Here is a 23,940-nt window from a genome sequence, read left to right on the forward strand (position 1 = left end):
CTGGGGACCCCCGGGGCTGCCGAGCCCGAGCTGGGCGGCTGGCAGCGTACGGGAATCGGAACGGGAGGCCCGGGGCGGCCGATGGGGATGCTGCGTGTGCGGTGCGGAGCCGGCCGAGGCCGGGGCGCGAGAGCCGGGCCAGAGTGGGGGTTCCGGGCGGCGGCAGCGGGGGCAGTGCGGACCCAGGGGCGTCTGCGATTGTTCTCAACACCCCTCCCCCATCCCACCCCGTGTGTCTGTTTGTCACTTGCAGCTGAAGATGGAAAGAGCCAGGCGAAGGGGAGGCGGCGGCAGCAGCGGCGGCGGCCGTGGCCGCGGAGGCAAGAATGTAGGGGGCCCTGGCCTAAGCAAGAGTAGACTCTATCCCCAGGCCCAGCATTCTCACTACCCCCACTACTCCGCGTCAGCCACCCCTAATCAGTCTGGGGGCACATCCGAAATCCAGGAGCTGGCCTCCAAACGTGTGGACATCCAGAAAAAGAGGTTTTACCTAGACGTGAAGCAAAGCTCTCGGGGCCGCTTCCTAAAGATAGCCGAAGTCTGGATAGGGAGAGGCCGGCAGGACAATATCAGAAAGAGTAAACTGACCCTCTCCCTGTCGGTGGCAGCAGAGCTGAAGGACTGTCTAGGCGACTTCATCGAGCACTATGCCCACCTGGGCCTGAAAGGCCACAGGCAAGAGCATGGCCAAAGCAAAGAGCAAGTCTCCAGGAGGCGGCAGAAGCACTCTGCACCCTCCCCACCGGTGTCAGTGGGATCCGAAGAGCATCCTCACAGTGTCCTTAAAACGGACTATATAGAGAGGGACAATAGGAAATACTACCTGGACCTAAAGGAGAATCAACGAGGTCGCTTCCTAAGGATTAGACAAACCATGATGCGGGGCACTGGCATGATAGGTTACTTTGGCCACAGTTTGGGCCAGGAACAGACTATTGTCCTCCCAGCGCAAGGTATGATTGAATTTCGTGATGCCTTGGTTCAGCTGATCGAAGACTACGGCGAAGGAGACATAGAAGAACGAAGGTGTGGAGACGACGACCCACTCGAACTCCCAGAGGGGACCTCTTTCAGAGTGGACAATAAAAGGTTCTACTTTGATGTGGGCTCTAATAAATATGGAATTTTCCTGAAGGTAAGTGAGGTGAGGCCACCTTACCGTAATACTATTACTGTTCCGTTCAAAGCTTGGACAAGGTTTGGGGAGAATTTTATCAAGTATGAAGAAGAGATGAGGAAAATTTGCAACAGCCATAAGGAAAAGAGAATGGATGGCCGTCGGGCCAGTGGTGAAGAACAAGAATGCCTGGACTAGCATGAAATTGAACTCCAGCAGGCAAAATTTAGAAATCAGTAATTGGCTAAACGTACTGATCCGTAATCATGATCATTTGAAGAAGTTTCTCCTCTTTTGGGCCTTTTGTTATTAGAGATATTCCCCCCCCCCCCCATAGTTTATACTCAAAGGAGTCTGATTCTCATGTTATGTTATACATAGATCACTATAATTCTCATGGGAATTCCAACCTCCCCAGAGCCAAATAGTTTAGCTGCTTCAACTGCTCCAGACTATTGAAGTATGCAGATTGGCGCAGCGTGTGACATTCTGACCTATAATCACGATAGCTTAAGATTTACATTGCACTATGACAGAATCTTGAAAGTGATGATGCATAGACTTAAGACGAAAGTGTGAATTTCTATTTAACAAATCCCGCCCCCAAAGAAAGTCCCATACTTCGTTAAAAGTTTGTACTTTGTTAAAAAGTTGCAAAGTTTACCTGTAGGACAATTACCACAGAAACAGAAATTGTCCTCAAGTGTAGTATATTTCTTTATGAAAGTACTGGTAGGAATATATTGCTCATTGGGTAACTGAGTATTAACTAGTACCACTAAAATACAAATCTTATTAGATAATTAGACCTATGAGATACAGTGTCATATTGCTTAACAGTATTCTATAATTTCAAATTTTGTGGAAACCCTATAGTTTTAGTTGCCATATCAAAGCCACGGAAGAGTTTTAATTCATTATTCTAGCTAATTGTAATCTAATCTTCTGTTTCCTGTTCTATATATTTTATTGACTTTCCAAAGTTTTGGAAATTATGCTTATGTCACTGTTGTGAGGGAGGTTTCACCCAGTGGCTTTGCTATGGAAATTTTGATGTTTTAAAACAGCCTTTCATGATAATTTGGAATTGTTTTTCCTTAAAATCTGTCATGAACTTTCAAAGTGTATTTTATGCTTTCCTGTTCATGCATAGGGTTGATGCACCAGTTCACTGGTGTAAAAAGATATCTACTGATATATTTTAGTAAGGCTCTTACATTGGCTACCCTTAAAACCATGTCAAACTTAAACCTGACTTTTATACATACTTTTAACTCCAAAAAAAAAAAAGTTGTTGTTTTGGGGGGTTGTTTTTGTTTTGGGTATTTTTGTTTTTTTGTTTTTTGTTTTTGCTGAGAATACAAAATTGCAGTCTGGGAAATATAATATTTGGAAACAATATTGGTTATAAACATTTAAAAGGAAAAATTCAGGCATTTTCCAAGGTGCTCCTTAAGATTCTCAAAGAGGTTTACTCTACACAAGATGTATCCATCCATTTGTGCTTGCCTGTATTAAAAAAAATCACTTTCCAGAAAGTGCCACCTGAATTTTTAGACACTCAGCAATTTTTAAACAAGTGGGTAGATAATATCATGTACACCCACAACATCCCTTATTAACTGAATGAAATTTCATCTGTTGGGCTACATCTTACTCTAAACGAAATTGTGTTTTGTCATGGGATCAGGTACTGCTCCACAGTAAGTCCATGTGATCATATTTAAGAGACAGGCAGATTTCAACTGCCCAAATAGAGTTCTCATGGGTGAGAGCTGGCTGCAAGGACCGAGGTCAGAATGTGGCTCTTCTCTGATATGCTCTTAAATAATCCAGAATCGCTTTGAACAATTTTCCCTCCAGAATTTTTTCTCTAAACACATTAAACTAAGGTCACTAAGGAAAACCATGGGACGAATTAAGAAGATTAAGTTCATTGGCTTTTGTTAAGACCAAGCAACTAGTAACCCAGACGTACATACTGATGTTGGTTGCAGATTCTATTTCACATTTCTCGAAGTACTATGATGGAATCTCACTCAGTTCACTACCCTTGTGAACCATCTGGATCACCATGGAACAACTGAAGGTTAGAAGAAAATGTCAGTAAGAGCGTTAATAGCACATGGTGGGTGTCGAGACTATAAAAGTAGCAAGGATTTTTAACCAGTCCTATCTGTAAGATAACGTAACTCTGTAGGCTTCATAGGAAGTAGCTTGGGTATATGAAGGAGTGGTGTGCACTTGAATTACTGTACTACTGATTGTTATTGCTGCCCATCATAGTGCCTGTTAATAATAATCAACCTGTCAGATTTCGGCAAACCGGAGCTATGAATATTCCATTACTCAGTTGTCCCAATCACTATTGCTGTGAGTATATACTCGCTCTTAAAAATCTTATCTTCCTCTTTTGAAATGTTTATATAGGTTAGGACTAACCGATTGCTTTTTGGTTTTTAGTCTGATGAGGTTTAAATGTGTATATGCATATGCGTATATATACCAATGGTACTATGTCAGACATGAAGATAAATATATTTAATTCACTGTATATACATATTATTAGCTTCATTTCATATTAATTATTTAAGTAAAGGACTAGCTAAATAGCCAGATTTTCTACCTTATATGTATACTTCAAAGTTCTTACCATCTCAAAGTTATAGATTGGGTGTATATATATATATATATATATATATATATATAGCCAATTGAATATACTCTAGAAGCACTATGACTTTTACCAATCCTTTGTTTACCTTCTCATAGTTACTATATTCATTGAAAAATGGTATGATGCTATGATTTTTTTTGATACTTAAAATTCCCAAGAGTTCACTAGCCATAATTGTGATCCAGTTCAAACATATGGACTTAGGATGTGTGTTGCCATGTATCTTATAAGCTACTATTTTTATCTGTGCAATATAAATTTTATTTATTGTCATTTGTAACATAAATGGAGCTGCAAGTGTACATGGTATTCTTCAAAATAATAGGATCCTTGCCTTGAAGGCATTAAACTCTTATGGAAACTGGATGTTAGAAGTGAAAAATGAGCATTGAAGTTAGTAACCAAAATTACTAGTTCACTGTATAATGCTAAAACATTGATGATGTTTGCACATAGTAATCGAGCATAATGTGGACAGACTCCAACTGTAATAATATAAGCTAATAGTATTAAATCTGGAAACGGGTTCCTCAATAGTTGGCAGTGTGCTCCTAGCAATTAAAAGCAGTGCTAATACGCTGCTTATATGCAAAAGATGCAATGTATTATATAGATATTCAAGTTCTGCCACATTTTATTATTTTTCCTTCTTAAAGCCCCAAACTGCCATGTCCCTTAAACTTGAGTCAAACACAAGCTTATTTGCACTAAAGAGCATGGCCAAAAAAATAAATGACAGGGTGGAAAAGCTATTTAGAACCTCTTGAAATGATTGGTTCTAATGGGAGAATTTCACATTTGTCTATTTGAAAGCTATATGGTCCAGGCAGACAATCTGTCAGTTCACTAATTTAATAATGCACTTTACCTTTGTATATAGAAGATGTACATTTATGCCCCTTGACAGGCAGGCTGTGTTTCAGTAACTATGTAGTTAGGATCTGTAGGATGATCTCTTGCATGCACACGTTTGTGTTAGAACTATTGTAACAGGTTTCTATTAAGGCAGTGTAATGGAAAAGGACGGAAGGTGGTTTTAAAGCAAATCTCAATTCATTTAACAAGGAATTTTAAAGTAGATTTTGTATTTGTATTAAAGACTAGAATAATATAAAACTATTTCTAATCCAGATTAGTGTTGCAATTCAGACTATATCTACTTGAGACTTCCCATAATACTCCAAAAATTAAATTGGGGAATCTAGCCAGATAACTTTTTTAATAATTCTGTTCCATTGTTAATATGTATTTAAGTTACTAATAAAAAGACAGTACATGCTACAGCTCTAGAATTTAAAGTATGGTTAGCTTATGTTTTAAAAATCACCAGACTAAAGTAATAAAGTTTCAAGTAAGGAGTATGAAGAGCTTAATAAGTACTAAAAAAATAAATAGGATATTTCAAATTTTTCAAAAGTATTAACCTTTAACAACTCAAAAGAGAACTGGGGAATTCGGTGTATCATTCTACCCCGAACACATTTGAAAAATGTATATTTGAAAAACTAGATAATTGTTGCTTAATAATAGGTTGTATGTACTTTACTGAAAAACACTGTGTACTAACAATTCATCAAGACTGTGCTATATTTATTGCATTCATTTTATATCTATAGATAAGAAACATATAGTCATCCTATCTTAATCTAATCATGTATTTATATTGTAATTTTGCAAATATTTTCAGTAAAATAAACATTTATCTGAGCTGCACAGTTTGAAGAGGATGAAATTGGACTATAATCTCAGATACTCATTTTTAATCAGCAGCTACCATTGAAAACTGATGTATTGTCATTTCTTGAGATTTATTTTACAGTTTACTTAACATTTAAATGAATGCGGTTCAATTTGAGTTTTAATTGGTTATTTGAAAATGAGGTGTTTTTTGTTGTTTTTTTTTTTTTCTTGCTTTCTTCCAAACAACTTTGACTGAAACATGAAATCCTCTTCCAATCTTTAGGTAAGGGCTTTGGTGAGTCACCACCTAGTCTGAAGTCTGTCTTTACCAAACACCAAGCATCTTTGGCAGGATATTTTGTCAAAAGAAATTAACATTGATTCCGTACCTCCAGAATGGTACAGATACAAGACCTGGCATTGCCACATAAGATTCATTCAAACCTTTCCAAAGTTTCCTGAGAGATGTCTTAACTTCCATAGAGAAGTTGTGGCTAATGGCTAGCCCTGTCAGAGGAAGGGGATAAGGAATTAGCATTCTGCTGTAACCGTCTGTAGTCTACAGTACCGTAGCACCAGAGTAAGGAAAAATGTGTTTCCCAGGCCAATATCTTACAAAAATTGTTTTCTAGATAACAGCAAGTCTACCATAAAGAAAATATGATCAAATATACATAGGTAGATTTTAGGGGAAATTTTTACTATTTTCTTATAAAATGGGGGGAAAATTGGTCTTCGTTCTTAATCTGATATGACATTTTTCAGCCATGTAGATTTATTTTAGTGGTAAATTTTAACATTTTTGAATAGAAAAAACTATTCCTATAGCAGCAGATTTATGGACAGAGGCTGTAGCTCAGTTGGAACAAATGTTTGCCCAGAGAGCACAAAGCCCTGGACTTGATTCCCATCCACATAAGGGGGGGTATGGGAGCGCATGCTTTGTCACTTCAACACTAAGGTGAAGGCAGGAGGGGCTAAAGCTGAAGGTCATCCTCAGCTCCAGTAACTGCAGCCCGAGCTACATGCAATGTAGCTCCAAATAATAAGAAGAAGATGCTACAGTAGACAATGAAAAGTAGCAACCAGTGTTAATAATTTGTTATTTATCCTTTTACAGTCATTCTCACATGTAAACATGTACATACATATATTCTTTTCAAATGCATAAACACATAACCATCCCATTCCTAATAATATCAACTTTAGGTCTGGCATTTAAGGAATTTTTTTCTTTTTACTAGATATCATATTTTATCTTGCTAGCATATCACTTTTATACAGAGAAAACATCAAGAAAATAGTAAGTGAATCCCATTGGTATAGACTTAGATTGCAGATGTCTGTGTTTCTTGTTAGGTGTACAGATGTGCAGTTTCTCATCCTAGTTTGCATCCTCACACCTGCCCACCTCTCACCTTCCATGTCGCTCTCTGTGTCCCTCTCAAAAAAAAAACTATTGTTGTTTTTCCTGAAGTAACACGTTAGTTCAGGGGAATCTGGATATTAATTAATATAGCCAAGTGGCATGTGAGGTTAACTGTGTTCTCTAGTGAAAAGCTCTGATATTTAAAAGCTTTAACAAATTATAGCTTTCAATTTTTACTAACTGCTACTATTTTTTTTTTTTATCCAAAGACCTTGCCATTATGAGCATGTGATCATTAGAACTGTAGTGAGAGATTTTATGTTATGGCTTTGTTCAAATGGCTTGATTCATTAACATGAAACATTTTATCCATGTGGTAAGGAAGGTATAAAGTTTATTTAACAGCTTTTGATATGCATGTCTACACAAAGCAACAGCACTGTTCGTAATCATTTAAAGCACTATTTTTTTTTCTTGAATTTGTTTTGGTGCGCGTGTGTGTGTGTGTGTGTGTGTGTGTGTGTGTGTGTGTGGAGGGTGTGCGGGGAAGGACTGGAGACTGGAAGGCCATGCCAATATAAGGCATGCACTCTGCCACTGAGCCACATTCCCAACCATGAATGGGTTGGGCTTTTTTTTTTTTCTTCCCCCTGTTGGTTTTTTAATGGGTCAGAGTCTGTGAGAAATCCTGGGGCTATGATGATAAGAGTATACCTTAGGAAGTTAAGGGGCTATAAGTACAACCAAGTCATCTGCTGGGAGAATGTGAAGTAGCAAATGGATCTATTGAAAAGCACAGTAGACAAAAGAAAACAAAGAGAACACTGGCAATTATTACTATTCATGAAAATATAAGCAAAACTACTTCAATAGTTCTCTAATATTACTTGCAGGGGAGGGGGACCATAAGTCATGCTCACCATGTGGGCATATTAAGACCTTCTCTTTTCTGTTGACTACCAGTGTGGGGAATAAACCTGAGACAGGAAATCGCCTACCCCAACCCCTTCAATTTTACAAATGAAAGCAACTAGGGCAAAAGACTCAACAGAATTAGAAATCGATCTTAAACATGGGCTAGGGATTCTTTTAATAGATTGGTATCTGTAAACTTCCACAAGATACAAAAACTAAAGGCTCTGCTTTAAACTTTATGGTAATTTCTGTGTGGTTGATAACATAATTTCCTGTTCAAAAATGAGAGAGGTATTGTCAGAAAACATGATTCTTTCAAACACTTTAAAATCCTGAGTGAATCACATATTTAATGACTAACTCACCATCCTTTAGTGGATCTGCAAAACCGGCCACAATTTGCATATATTGACTTGTTTAAATTCAAATTATATATATAATATATATTATATATACATATATATTTCTCTGTAGCAAATCTTCTTTCAACATGAACTGTACTTAAATTTAGGACAAAATAATAACTTGCAATTCCTCTTCGGAGTTCCCTTGTTTTTGGTAAATTAGCCTTCCTAAATTTTTCATGTGTTTCCCTTGTAAAAATTGTTAGTTTTATTGATTGTAACATCCGCCAACACACTGAAGCACGGAGTGGTCCGCCAGTGCTGCCGCTGGGGAGGCCCTTAGTTGTGTGAGCATGACACAGACAGCTGGTTTCTATAGAAGAGTGTCTCCATGGAGATTGGTCTCTGATACCTGAGTGCGACTGTATGTCTTTGACTTTCCCCTTTTTATACCTAGTTCTGACAGCTGTTCTCTAAAGTCTCCAAGTTTTTAGGAAATAATAAAAATTGAAAAAAAGAAAGAACGGACCATTAAAATTTCTTACGGTATTTAAGCGTTTGAGTTGTTCAGGGGGTAAGTTTGAAGGGGTAAAGTTTCTCTTTTTAATCTTCACTAAATTAAGGTTATAAATCTGAATGCTTTAGCTGACTAAAGCCAGAATGTCTCCCGTTAGGAGCTGGCCCTAAAGGTGTAAAAGTGGTTGTTACATAGTAACTACATTTTCTCACACTTTTGTTCGACCATTGTCCTCTGCTTTTATTTTTTGAGGGGAACAGATTTATATGTGAAGTCTCATTTTTGAGTGTGACTTGTTTATTGTATATATTCTATAATCACCTCATACATTCTGCATGACATAGGAATTTTTTAAAACCTAGCACCATTGTCCAAATGCCATTCCTGAAATAATTATAGAATACAGTGCTAAGTGGTATGTGGCTACTGTCGTCAGTGTCCCAGAGAATGAAGTACTGACTTTGGTCCTCTCCTCCTTGGCCATATTAAATAACCTATGATGGTGAACTCACTGAGGACCACTTACCTAGCTGCAGCAGGAGAGATCTGTTGTGTAGTTCATGAGTGGAGAACTAGATACGTTATGGTCACGAGGGCATTGCTGTAGACGCTAAGTCCTCCACTGTGCCGTGTCAGCACCAGCCAATAAAAAGTGTTAGAGTGATGCCTTTCTCAACAGACTATCAAAGACAGCATTTAAGAGCAACATACCTGTATCTTAACGAACATAAGCACATCAATATTTTGATTGTCTTAAAAATTCTACTTTCCCAAAACATACCATGTGATTGCCTATCTTTGGCCCACTGGTGGTTCACAGTAGCAATTTAGCTGGCCTATTTTGAACAAATTCCATGGAATTAATTGACTATTGTAGACAAAGTTCTTTCTCTGTTTTCTCCTCCCTCTCCTAAAAAAAAGCAGATGTATTTTCAGTTCTCAATTGCTTCTCTTGGTGTTTGGGATCTAAGTGGGACATGATAGAACAGTTTAGTTTGTTGGTTCTTTCCATTTGTCAATAGGATGAGACTTTTCCTCAGCCTACGGTCAAACTGCAGCTTTACCTAAAAATACACGCTTGAAATGCCAAAACCTCACAACAGATCTAAGAATAGAACCACAAAATAACGAGCCAGCAATAACGATAACAATGTATACAGTTACCTAAGTCCCGAACGTTTCTTGCCACTTACTAATTTGCTTCAGAGATAGAATTCAGTTTACTAACAATCTTTTCCCTCCTACATATGTACAATTCAGTTAGAGCATGACTTTGTCTACCACTGTGGCCCTACTTTCACCCTATTTTTTCAAATGACTATCAAAGCATAATAAAGATCAGAGCCACTCGATGAAATAAGCTAGCTCTATATAGACTGTAAGGAAGGAGGACCAGTCCTTCTTCACTCAGCCATTCTTGGCATCCTTACCATAGTTAGCTAAGAGTTGAGGATGAATAGAAAGTTCAGGATCATTCTTGGCTACATAGCAAATTAGGCCAATCTGGACTACATAAAACCCTCTTTAAAAAAAAAAAAAAAAAAGGAAGGAAGGAAGAAAGAAAAAGAATGGAAGAAGAAAAGAAAGACAGATATGGAAAGATGTCAGTTGAGGTTTATTATTACTAATAGCCAATATTGGATACCTACTTTATATGACTGCATTGCAGAACCCTTCATATAGACTTTCTAATCTGTATAACAGCATCATTAACTTCATTATAATAAAATTGTCTCCATATTTCCTAACTAATATATTTGAACCAAGTTGACACCCAAGACAAAGATTATGCTCAATCAGTTAGGGAAGGCTATCTGTAAGACTTACTCAGAATCTGACACACAGACACATGCATCCCAACAGTAATAAAACATAGTCTGGCCTCTCACCATAAAGTAGCTTCAGGTTACTGGGAACTCTTTTATCCAAAACTGTTCCCTATAAATGGGATTAATAGCCTCACCAAGAGATTTTTTTTTTTTTTTTTGCTTAAAGGAAGATGCATTCACTCGTTTAAGTTGTTACTCATAAATAGAACTTATTTGATCTTAAGTATAGATTATAGACCGAACCTCCAACCCTGGTCAACTTTTAAAGTTGGTAATTTTTTAAAGGATTCAGATGTTGGGACAAATGATGGAGCATCCTGATTCTATCCCTAGAGACCGAAAAGACAAAGCACTGCTCACTGTGGGTCTGTGGTTTCATTTCATGAACTAAAGATAACTGGCTCTGCTAAATCAGTTTGGAACCAAGTCTTAGCAATGTTCCTGGGAGGCTTTGCTTGTTACAACTTTCCCTGGCAGCTGACTGACAGCTCACCCTGCCCCCATACTCTGCAGACATCATTCCAGTTTCTGTCACACAGAATTACCCACAGGATGAGTGCTCCTTTTACAGGTCCATATCCCTCCCCTGTGCTTTAGGAAGATGGTTTTCAAACTTCCCTGATTCCCATTCAGGGCTTGTTAAACCTCATGCCTACCTGCATTTCTGTACAGTGGGACTGGTGAAGTGAGAAATCCAAGGATGCCTGTTTCTAAGACATCCCAGAAGAAAGGATGCAACTGATCTGGGGACATCACCTAGTACTGTGATACTATCTATCTGTGAGATTCTATCTGACCTACAAAGATACTAGAAGAAAAACTTTAGAACTAGTACCCTGCTACCTGGACTGCCTTGAGATATTCACAAATCGAAAGCAAGATTTTATAAGTTGACTAGTGTTTTGATAAATTATTTTATCTTCTTTTTATACTCATTACATTTACTAACTTTTCTGATTCCCTCTCACTTTTCAATACCTATCTCAAGATCTAGCCGGCAGGGATGGATTATAAAGACATGAAAATCATCATTCAAATAATATGGGTACTGAAGCATGTTTTTAATTTATTAAGTAATTTTTGCATATAAATTTCAGGAAAGGAAAGTGAATGATGACTTAAAAATTACTGATAAGCTTGTTGAATATAAAAATGTTAAAACCTAAAGGAACCTAGAAATTACTTTAGTCTCTAAACTTAACATTTTGTAATCTGCATCATGCAATATGTGAATGATTCATGGGTTAGGTAAATAGACTTAGGGGCTTTAAATGCTAATTATTTCTTGAGATATATGTGAGGCAAAATAAACTCATTTCCTTTAAAACACATAACAGTATCTTCATCATCTTCCTGAGTTTTCTCTGTGTTTTCAAGATAGAGGAACTATATAGTGTAGTTTATGTTTCTTTCCTAGTTAACAGTTGGACCCATTGCTTTCAATGTAGAGATTGTTCCCCTAAGCACACATTAAGTATATTGCCTTTAAAAAATGAATAACACTTCAAAATGACTTACTCCATGTTTGCCAGCCTGGTAGAGATTGTATAGGCAGAGTCTAGGTGGGTACTTAGTGAACATACATAGGGAACTAATGAGAAAATAGTGGTTACCTACACCTTTTTTTAACTCTGAGAGCTTAAGAGAAATAATATGTGGGACTTCTGCATTCAACTGTGTTAATTAGGCAAAGTGAATAAAGAAATTTGTTTTCAAATTGCCAAGGATCATTCAAAAACATTACCTTCACCCAACACACACACACACACACACACACACACACACACACACACTTTCACCTATCTCTTACTACAAAACAACACAACCAGTTTTGAGGGCCTGTACCTCTTTGATAGTTCACTTGCCAAGCACACCCCCGGTTCTATCCCCAAGACTTAGATGTTTTTAAAGGAGAAGTAGTTTTTCTCCGACTTTACTAGTTAGATGAATTGCTTATAACAGTTTCTACACCACACAAATATATACTATATATGCATATAGAGAGATTCCAGCCCCTAAGCCTTGCTCTTGGAGAACTAATGGAAACTTGGTTTGTATCATTTGTTGTTGAACCTGGAAATCTGTAGAGAGGGGAAGAGAGGGACACTCGTGCGGAGTATATGCTTGTGTGTCACCCCAACTTCAAAGTTAGAAAAGGTCAGATTATAGCTCTAAACAGTTCACATCCAGCACAACAGCTGACACTTACAGCACCTAGTACCAGGTGACTCACCTAGGACTGAGTCTAGCAGTTCATAGAAATGGTTTTAAACCAAGAGTCTCCAAGGAACAGAAAACTCTTTGCCATGATAATACCAAAAGTAGACCCTTAAAGGTTTCTGTTTATATTTGCTTCGGCAGAGTTCTAAGCACCATTAAAATAACAGCATTTTCTCCCTTTAAAATTGAGTCCAGTTGGGCCAACAAGGCAGCTCAACAGGTAAGGGCACTTGCTGCCTAGCCTAATAGAAATCCAGTCACCAGAACCTACATGATAAAAGGAAAGAACCAATCCCAGCCAAGTGTCATCTCCATAACATATACCTGCACACACATGCACACACACACACACACACACACACACACACAAATCTATTCCAAAAATTAAAAAGTCCAGTGGAACTCAGACATTAGTGACACGGCATATTAACAAGGTCAGTGTGGATTCTCATCTACAAGGGATCGTGACTGACTAGTTGGTAGAGTGGTTCTGAAATTAACATTTTGAATTGTCTTGTTCTAATTATCTGGATGCTTAGAGGTGGTGGTGGTGGTTGTTACAAGATCTTGTGTTGTGTACAAGATCAAGTGTCACATTGGCCAGCTTCTTTGGTATAGCGGGAGAATACGGAGGACACCAAGTGTCTGCCTCCACTATTCTCCCCACAAACTCAAGTTTCAATGGCCCTTTCTCACTGTCAACCCCATTTCTGAAATTCTATGCTGCCTGAGTTCATTAATCCTTTTCAGTCTCTCACAACTTGACCCTCTAATTCTCTTAACATTTTTATCAGTCCTTTCTCCGAAAATATTAGGAATATTAAAAACATCCTTAATTTTGGAATTTTTTTTAATATGTCATTCCTAATAGTCTTTTTAAAAATTGTGTTCAAAAACTACACATCATAAAATTAACCACTCAAAAGTTTCCTAGTGGTCAATCATATTATTTGTATGTAGCCAAACTGAAGAACATTTCTGTGGAAAAACTGAACTCCTGTGCCATTAATCTCCCCATTTCTCCCCAGCCCCACCCCATCGTGGTGCACTCTCCTGATGTGTCTGAAGACAGCTACTGTGTACTTACATATAATAAACAAATGAATCTTTAAAAAAAAAGATCAAAACCATCTCTAATTAGTCACTGATCGCCCTCAACAAATCACAGTGCTCGCTCTCAAATGTAAAGATTTTAACAGTACTATAAACTCAAGTAGCCCCTTATATTGTACCTTCTACAGAAGGTGATCAACTGGGCTGGCAAGATGGCTCAGCGGATAAGAGCACTGACTGCTCTTCAGAAGGTCCTGAGTTCAAATCCCAGCAACCACATGGTGGCTCATAACCATCTGTAACAAGATCTGACTCCCTCTTCTGGAACGTCTGAAGACAGCTACAGTGTACTTACATATAATAAATAAATAAATCTTTTTAAAAAATGCACAAATCACTTCTGAACCCCTCTTTTACAATGGATTTATAGTTATTGTCACTTTGCTCACCCAATAAAGCTTTATCTTCTTACAGTTCTAGCATGCAAAAAGATTTAGAATCGCAAAGCCCTTGTCCGTATATGGAGATCGTCCATATAATCCTTGTTACTAAGTGGAGGATATTCTGTCCTGGGATTTCTTCCAGTGAAAGTAAGCTTTTATTCTGAGAACTGGGGTAGACTCGAGGCCATTTTGTGTTGCTTATTTGTTCAAGATTTGAAGCTGTGGTTGCCAGGAAAAGCAGGCTTAAATATTAGACTTCACGTGGCTCTTTCCAATGGACACCAGAGGTTCATTTTCTTCTGACACATAACATGCATCAGATTGGATGTTTTCCTAGAACCTGACAGTATTAATATTTATTAAATAATTTCAAAAATCTTTCCTTAATGCAATATGAAACTATTTGGCATGAAACAACTATTATGGGAATAATATATTTGGGTATAAAATAATATGAGTAAAATAAAAATGCACTTTGTGACGATAAAGTCTCAAATATTATTTTCAGAAACCTTGGCCATAAGAACACTCAACACAAGATTTTTCTTTTTCTTTTTCCATCAGGGGCAATTTTTTTCATTAAATTAAAGAGATTTAACTAAGGAAATGTGGTGTATCTGGCTGGTTCTGTAGCCGACCAAGCAATTACTTCTCTTTCTTTTCTGCTCTCCTCTTGCTATTTAAAATCCCTCTTCATTGTGTATTATTAGCAGACCTAAATCACAGAGCTCCATTTAGTGCCCTCTCTCTCCCAAGCTCAGGCTGCCAGCATCACAATTTAGCCAGTTCTCCATTTGCCATCTCGGATAGAAGATTAGCACTGATGTTGTACAAGTAGGAAACTGTAGAAAGCACTGAGTTTCAGCCAGGTTCTGAGCGTTCATTTTAAAAATCATTTACCTTTTATATAATTTATAATACTAAATTGATTTAGAATATAGACTGCCTGTGGCACTTATGGTAACTAATGATAGCTTGAATTCATTGTTCGACTTTTTTAAAAGGCTCTAACTTAGGTTTGAAGATATAACAACCTACGGTTCAAGAAGTTCCTTTCACTAAAGTATTTGCATCTGATATGAGACTTACTCCATAGAACCCACATGCTATGTGATAGAAACTTTTACATTTTTATATAGAAAAGATTAATCTTGGGTAAACACAGAACTTGATAATCTAGACTTTCAGTAATTAATTTCAATAATTCTAAATGACAAGTTAATTTTTTACACAATAAATTTGGTACACAGCATAGCTTTAAACCAAATTGCATATAATGCTAAATTACTTACTGTATTTATAATATACTTAAGAAAACCAAAGAATTTTAGGTATTTATTACTCGGACTATTATTTGAAGTCTTTGTGGAGTTTGAAAGAGTCGTAGTCTTGCCTTTGACCTGAGGCGCAACAACGCTATTGTATACAGGGCAGGGTACCAATGTTGAGGAGCCAAGTCTTGGTTTCTAGCAGATGGTTTCCTGGGCCTAGAACAAGGCATTCAGCATTGAGAATGCTATTCATCTCACTCAGCACTGTGGGGACTGTGTCAGGCTAAGTGAGCTCTGGACCCTTCTCATGGCTTTATCCCTGGAGCCAGTCAACCTTCTTAGCAATCTTCAACTTCCTTCTCTGGCCTTCATCTTCTGCAGCTGCTCTTGCTGTGTCTGTCATTTATTGATCATTCTGTCCCTAGCATTTTCCATACGTAGTTATGGCTCTTTTACAGTTTTACTTCTAATTTGACTAGTCCCCATGATTAGTGTGTGTATGTGTGTGTGTGTGTGTGTGTGTGTGTGTGTGTGTACGCGTGCTAATACAGAAATTAATTAATAATCCTATGTAAGTTTTAACTAGACAAAAGCTTTAAGCAGGCAGTTCTTAGAGTCTGATGAGATTTTTTTAGACATGTGACCTGAATCTTGGTTAAGGATACATTAAACTTGGTTTCCATAGGAAAGCTCTTACCTCCTTGACTTGAACATAAATGTAAAGGCCTCTCTCTTCCTCCTCTGCGTTCCCTCCACACCCTGCCCTGTGCTGATTGCAAAAATCATCTCTCTTCACTTAATCACCGCTGATCTCTCCTGTTGCTTTTCTGCCTTGGAAATCACAGTACTCGCCAGAACTTTAAACAGTGACAAGTGATAATGAAAGTGATCATTCGAAGCCCGCTAGGGAATGCTATGTCATTTTTGTTGCAAAGATGCTGCACAAATTAAGGTGCAATGTGTGGGTCTTCTGTTTTCTAAACATCCTAAATTTTACTTAAAGACATTTTTGTGCCATGCCCAATATTACTCGGCTCTAAAGATCTTTTGGAGCCTAATCAAACTCATATTTCCCTTCAGCAGCTATTTCTTTTATCTGCCATGTTCCATGTGTGTTCATACCTATGAGAAGAGTAACGCTATCGTAATTGGCAATATTTTACATTTAGCAATTGATCTTTTAAGTATGATTTTTTTTTTTTACATTCTGTCAGTGCACTAAATATATTTCACTCATGCAAACAGAGAAATACAACAGTACTATTTTAGACACTAATTTTGTCTTCATCATTCCAAAGCTCTCTTGCTGTCCAGGAATGAAAATAGCAATCTGTTCCATCTCATGCCTAGAGTGCTCAAGTGGCACTGAGTTCCTGTGCAGCAGGCATGAGTGATAGCTGTGCATCCCCATGAAGACACATCATCTAATTCTACCATGGTTTCTGTAGCTGGGTGGCATGGCATGGGGACATGTAGTGCATATTTGCTCTTGCCGCCTTGGGCTTTTGTAGTCTGTCTGACTTGAGTCTTAGCTCACTCATTGTGTAGTTCCAGATCGCTTTCCACATAAAAGAATTTACAGCAACCAGCGCTCTTTACTGTAGTGACGCTCTTTACTGTGGTGAGCCCAGTGGAATAGGCCTGATTCTGTTCAGGTCCTGTGAGGCAGCAGACACTCTAGTTCTCACATAGCAATGTTGCAGTGCACGCCACTCGGGCATGCACTGTGGTAAAAGAAACTGGTGTATCCTGAACATTTTCCCATGACTGTTCATTTATTATTTTCTAATTGAATTAAAGACTGAAACTTTACATTTTAATTTATGTAGAACTTGAAGTCATTTTCCGAGTTCTTTCACATGCTCAGCCTCATTTTGTCCTGATTTAAGTTGTGCTAGCCCCTCTTAGAGATAGAAAACTGAGGCCCTGGCCGGTGCCGTGATTTGCCGTAATCACCAGCCTGCCTAATAATGAAATAACAAGGCATGACTGATGAGCAAAGCCTTCATACTGACAGACAAATTTTAAGTGGCAGCCTTGAAAATTAAAGTTGGTCAGTTTAAATAAACGCTTTTACAGTTAAAGGACTTGTAAGACTGCATTCTGGGCAGATGTGGTGGTCCGTGCCAATAATCCCAGCCATTTCTGAGTTGGAGGCAGGGGAACACAAGTTCCTGGCCAGCCTAGACTACATGAAATTCTATTTAAAAAAAAAAAAAAGGAAGAAGGAAGGAAGAAAAGAGGAAAGAAGAGAAAAGAACAGAAAAAGAAGCAAGCATTGTAGGTACCTCCTTGCTTTCACATGATTTTTAGGCTCAAGTCTAGTGGTCCTGTCAGTACCCAGATCTCTTCACTGGGTTCTGTCAACACTGCAGCCTAGCTGCTCTCCTTGAAACAGGCATTACTCTCTCTGCCTGAGCAGCCTGATCCCTGGTGCCCCTGTTATCCTATCATTGCACCTGCATTGTGAGTTTAACTACCTCATTTGCATAGTAGGCCTGATAAATCAACTAATGAGTTTCCCCCCCCACCCCACCCCCAATGTTCACTTTTTGTATTTGTCTAGTTTATTGGTTTTTAATACAATATTTTATTCTTTAAGAACTTCATGAATACCATGAACCTATGCACAAGAGATTAATAAGTGACTACATAATAAGCTGAAAGAGACCGTTCTGAAGATCCGTTTGAAGGTAGTGTGAGTTTCTTACCTAACTGAAGAACCCACGCCTCTGTCCCCCTCCTGAGGGTTCAAAGTGAACAAGAGTGGAGACCAAAGAGCCGCATTGCCTTCAGTCACACACCCAAATTCAATCACATTCACTACATCATCTCTGTTAGAGCAAGAACTCAACACGTATTAGAAATATCTCCACTTCACTAGGATTAATAACACTGTGATCAAAGCTTTAAGTAGGAAATTCCACAAAATAAATGACCCCTATCCTTGGTATTCCTAGGTTACCAGAGTTGTAGCATTGCTGAGGAATTCACCATCTTAATTTCTGAATTTTACATGCAAATGGGATTATTCTGACCTTATATTTATGGCCATAAAAAGTTCATGTGCAAGTTGGCCTAATCTGCAAGAATTATATATTTGTAAATTATCCTATATTTAAATATTATATGTGTAAACTGCATTTAAAATGCTTCATATGACTAGGATTATCAAGGAAGAGCTTAATAGAAGTTCCACAACTACCTTTTACTATGAAAAGAATAAAACTAGAATCTTTATAATTAACTTCTTCCACTCCCTTATTCCATAGCAATGATTTTAATGATATTTGTAGGTTCTGGGTCCCCCTAAATTCTCAACCACTAGTATCGCATAGTAACCAGCTTGGTGTCAGACATCCTGGATTGAAGTCCAGATTCTATCAGCTGCATAGCAGAGGCATTTAATCTAACTTTACGGTGTTCTGAAAGGTATTCATTCAACATCCAATTTGTACCTGCTGGTCACCCACTCTTTTCTACGCCATCTTCTGTCTCCAGGGCCTTGAATCAATTCCAGAGCAAAAGGGTCCACTTGTGAACCAGTTGCTGCTTAAGAAAATTAAACATTCTAAGTTACATGAAGCCATAGCAAAATACCTGTCACATAAGAAATGTTAACAGCATTATTAAACATCCCAACTTGTAATCTTGGAAGTGTGGCAGTTGTTGACACACAGGCATGAATGTGTAATGAAATTTGCTTGGACAGAAAACCAAAGGCACTAACTATGTAATAAAAAATGTACATGAGACTCAAACAGAATTCAGATCTTCTGTTCATCCAAAGACATGATTAAGAAAATGAATAAGATTATGATTAAGATATTTTAAAAAAAAAAAGTTCCCATCTTTCAGAAGCTGAGCATTAGGTAGGTCACATGAGTTGAAGACCAGTTGGCTATGCACTAAAAGAATGGCTGCTTCTGTTTCTTCATCCTGGCATGCATGGATAGCCATAATGACTCAAAAACCTAATATCTACATATGCCCTCAACTCTGATTCATTCTGAAGGACTCTCCTCTCCCCTCCTAAACAGGGAACTACCTCAAAGATGTCTTGTAGTTTCTTCAAAAACCACGTAACTACTCACTTCAGAACCTGCACAAGATCCTATAGCGTGGTTTCTCTACAGCCGGTGTTCACCTTCTGCTCCAGAGGCAGTGGGAGTATTACGTTGATTTAGGATACTGCTGGGTGTTTTCTCAGCACTGGGTGAATTTTCTCATCCCTTTCTTCTAAAATTGAAACCATCATTGCAAGTCTGTGTGGAAACAAATGTCTGTAACCTCAGGACTGCCAGTTCAGCTAAGGCACAAAGAGAATTCAAGGCCAGCCTTGGCTGATAAGAGCCTACCCCAGAATAAAACAAACAAACAGAAAGATTAAGATTAGGTGTGGAACTCATTTCAAGTCCTTTAAAGGAAGAAACTTTGCAGTCTTAAATTCCTGGGTCTCAGGATATAAGGGGCTGCTACAGTTTGGGCCCCAGGGATGTTCATAGGGCACTGTCAGCTTGTGAACTTGGTGACGCCCTACCACTTGGGTATCTGAACTGTATGTTTTCTCCTTTTAACTCACACAGGAGCTCGGTTTTCTTCTGACACTCAGAGACTTAGAAAATGTCTACCAGGAATGTTTACCTGAACTGTCACCTGACTATCATTGTATTGACTGCATGTGTGTTCCTTGTTTCCTCTGAGAGGTACACAGGGACCATTAGGGTAGTTGAACAGTTACAGGGAAACTATAGCTGAGCCTGTGTTATCTTATTAATTTATTGTTTATTAGTAGTATATCAATTTACATTTATGCAGTTTTCTATTAACAGCCATGATAATAATTATAGGTTACAAGAGTCAGCCTTTTGTTTTTGATTCAGACTAATTAAGTATATGCCTACACTTTCACTATTAATAAATCTAAATTTGTAATGTGGAGTAAGAAACCACTATTCAAGGTAAGGAATGGCAATTTTAGGAAAATTAGGTTACTCATTTCCTTTTCCAACATACCTTGCTATAGCCCTCATTGTGCAGGGACATTGTATGTTCACAATTTGTCCCTCTACTCTCAGGTGGAAGTGATTATGAATATTCAAATCTTATTTTAGATGCCTTTGTATGACACATAAATCCATGGGACAGCATATGCCTTTGACAGGTTGTAATTGAAATTACCAAAAGGAATAAATTGGAAAAATGATTGACTTTTGATTACAATTTTAACTTTACATATGAATACTTGGCATCGCTTGTGAGCAAATTCTGTTCAGTATATTAGCATTTTCTTCTCAGAACTAACATAATTTTCTTTTATTTTTAGAATGACCATAAAGAGTAGTAATAAGGTTATTTCTGTAGGAAAACTAAGTGTCCATTAGATATTTGACTCAGAAAGTAACCTCTTTAAAACCGATGAACACGGCAAATTATAATGGTGACGTAATCATAAATTAGGACCCACAATGGCATCCCTAGGCTTTTAAACATGGAATGCTATGTACATGTTTCACTGTACCAAGCAGCATAAGATAAAATCCCATTTCCCTCCCACCTGCTTGTGCTGAGTCTGTCTCCTTTCCGAGCTGGCTGTAGTAGTCCCTTTAGAGTATCAGTCTTGGGTTCCGTTCCAGAGCACGTTAGTCTCTGTGGGACAGTTTGAAAGGGAACGTTTTTGAAGAGAATAAAGCCGCCTACCTTCTGTGCTTCTGAAGGAATATTGACATGTGTGTCACTACTATGCTTTTCAATTTTTGATTAAAACACCATTTCCATGGTGTCAAATGCCATACCACTCGGTCAGTTTCAGTGACTATGGAGACAAGGGACATTGCCATTACCCAGAGTTCCTGTATTCCCATAAATCACAACGTCCCCACAACTTCCTTCCCAATTCCCAGAAGCAGCCGTGGATCTGTTTGCCACGTGGCCGTGTGCTCTAGGATTTTATTTCACTGAACATGTGTCTATTTTCATTTTGGCTTCTTTTGTCTCTCCATTAAATTGTCCATGTTGTTGAGCTGTGCAGCAGGTTTTCTTTTTATTGCTGATAAAACAGTCAGCCTTCTTAAAACAGATCTGAACTGTGCGTCCGAGGTGAAGAGCGACTTCACAGCACACCTGGTGAGAAAATGCCGTCCAGCATTAAGTGACAGGACCCATGACCCTTAGACACGTCTCCCATTGTATCTGGGGCTTTGTGGATCGGGCAGGACTGTTTGGGACACTTGAGTTTTTCCACAGTAAACAGAGGACTCGGGTGAGAAGCCATCAACCACCACAGTGGCCTTCAAACTGGTTCTTCCCCTCATAGTAATGCTGTGATTTCACAGAGTAAGCATTCAAAATAATTCCAGGTGAGGAAATACTCATTGTAGAGCCTAGTTTATCCAACCCCCTTGGAGAGATGGACCTGAGCAGCATACCACAGGTTCAAGGCTGTCCTGGGCCAACTTTGTCTTTTAAAGAAAAATGGTAGATCTAATAATACTTCCACTGTTTGCCAAGTTGCTGATACCTTGGTAGCTATTGTGTTCTCTAGATGATGTAATGTGGACCTAATGAACTCAATTTTATAGTCAGAAATTGAGTTTGACCTAGAGTCCCAAGGAAAGGGTCTATCAATCCCAGGTGAGTGGGCACATCAGGATTGGCATCTAGATTGCATCTGGCTGTTCTAGACATCTTAATGCTATCTGAATACTGCCATTTAGCTCTTGAGTCAGTGAAGTTCTAGCAATTGCAGTGAGTTGGAACAGATATTTACTGTGAATCTGGGGTGTTGCGTGCTACACTATATTGCAGAATACCTAAAGGGTGAAAGTTTTCATCATCTGTTAAAGAGTTCTATCTGTGTCCTGTAAGTAACTGAATTTGATGTTGCCCTGCATCCTCTCCTGCCTCCACCTTCAACGCTAGGAACACGGGGATCACAGCATGCCATCACATGCCAATAGCATACATAGCAGCTACTCCATTGCCATTATGGGAGGATGACACCTCATTCAATGTTTAAATAATTTCTTGGCAATAAAAGGAAGCTATATAGCAATTTAATGCTTATATCAGATCATGGGGAAAAGATACCCAATGAGATAAAAAGTAGCCTGAGTGATGAGAGAATACTAATAAAATGACTATTTTAATTTCCTAGCTCTCAATATCTATTTGAATTCTCATTCCTTTTATGTCACTGCCCACTACTAAGTACCTTACAATCCTTTGTTGCTTCTTCTTAAGTGTGTGTGTGTGTGTGTGTGTGTGTGTGTGTGTGTGTGTGATGTCTGAAGGTGGGCATGCATGTCACAGTGCACATGTGGAGGGTCAGAGGACAACCTCTTAGAGTCAGTGCATAGTCAGGTCTCTCCATGTACCTTTAGGTTGGTTCTGGGCATCCAACTTGGGTCCCCAGGCTTGCACATCAAGCACCTCTACCCACCGAGCCATCTCACCTGCCCTTCCCTACCTACTCAGACTCATTTTTCTCCTGGCTTCAGTCTGATAATTTCAAAAATACTAAAATGAAGCTTCTCTTTAATGTGACCTACTTTCATGTAGAATTTGGCCTGTGTTATATTTCTCATTTTTAAAAAGCCAGCTCAATTTGAATTACCAAGAGAACTCTATTAGTATAATTTAAACTGTAAGGAAAACCTACAGAGCTATCATTATAAGCCTCAAGGATATATTCTCATTTCTAAAGACTGCTAACTTCTTTTGAGCAATATCTAAACAGTGCAGCAGCATCTTAGTTGTACTAATTAATTTTAATCAATGTTTCTTGCCAGATGGAAAAATGAGGAATAGCCCCTATTCTCATTTGAAGATGAGAAATGGTCAGCTTAATGTGAGACAGGTAAAGAGGTCAGATCAATCATGGGTTGTGAGTTAGAGAATTACAAACTTCATTTCTTGGTGCATGTGTCCTGTTGAAGTATTTTTGAAAAGTCTCAGTATAAAATAGAGTTGATATTATAGTAAATACCTTTGCCCCTTGCGTTTGCTTGCTCTGGAAAGCACAAACCAGGTTTTTAAGGGGCTGGAGGTGCTGGCTCAGGCCCTGAGCATAGGCTTAGCCCGTGCAGGGCCCTAGGTTAAGTGCCAAGCACTCAGAAGAATTGGCTTCTCACTTTTCAGTTTTTTAATTGATTACATTTTTTGTTATTCCTTCTCCGTGAACATGGTGTCACTAAAAATGCCAGTTTTATATACATATGAAGTGGACTGGAAGCTTAAAAACTCAAATCAAAAGTTAATCTCCAAAGCCACAGTCTTTCCACAGAAGGTATTTGAAACCACAACTCTGATTTTCACAAAAAATAACTGGCTGTCCTCTCTCTACAGTGGGAAATGGGGGCGGGACCTGTTCTTTAGCCAGTGAGCTCAGGGCAGTCTCCTAATTACTAATTTTATTGGCAAAATAAAGTTGTGTCCACCTATACTATTGGGACTTACATAGGATTCTTCAGGATTTAAAGTACTTTCTGTAAACTTGTTCCCAAA

General features: G+C 38.4%; 1 protein-coding gene across 3 annotated transcripts in view; it reads left to right on the forward strand.

The window, feature by feature from the left end:
• Purg (purine rich element binding protein G) overlaps positions 1 to 23,940 on the forward strand; it is a 30,882-nt gene that overhangs the window by 426 nt on the left and 6,516 nt on the right. Inside the window, exons 2-3 of one of the 3 annotated variants that reach the window (XM_029531725.1) lie at positions 254 to 1,135; positions 3,115 to 3,206. In XM_029531725.1, the coding sequence (XP_029387585.1) occupies positions 260 to 1,135; positions 3,115 to 3,204 (966 nt within the window). In that variant the 5' untranslated portion in view covers positions 254 to 259 and the 3' untranslated portion in view covers positions 3,205 to 3,206. Of the gene's footprint in view, positions 1 to 253; positions 3,207 to 23,940 lie in introns of those variants that run through there. The other 2 variants (XM_021219525.2, XM_021219523.2) reach the window with 2 other exon arrangements.

Source organism: Mus pahari, chromosome 19 (genome assembly GCF_900095145.1).
Source record: "Mus pahari chromosome 19, PAHARI_EIJ_v1.1, whole genome shotgun sequence".
NCBI classification, from domain to species: Eukaryota; Metazoa; Chordata; class Mammalia; order Rodentia; family Muridae; genus Mus; species Mus pahari.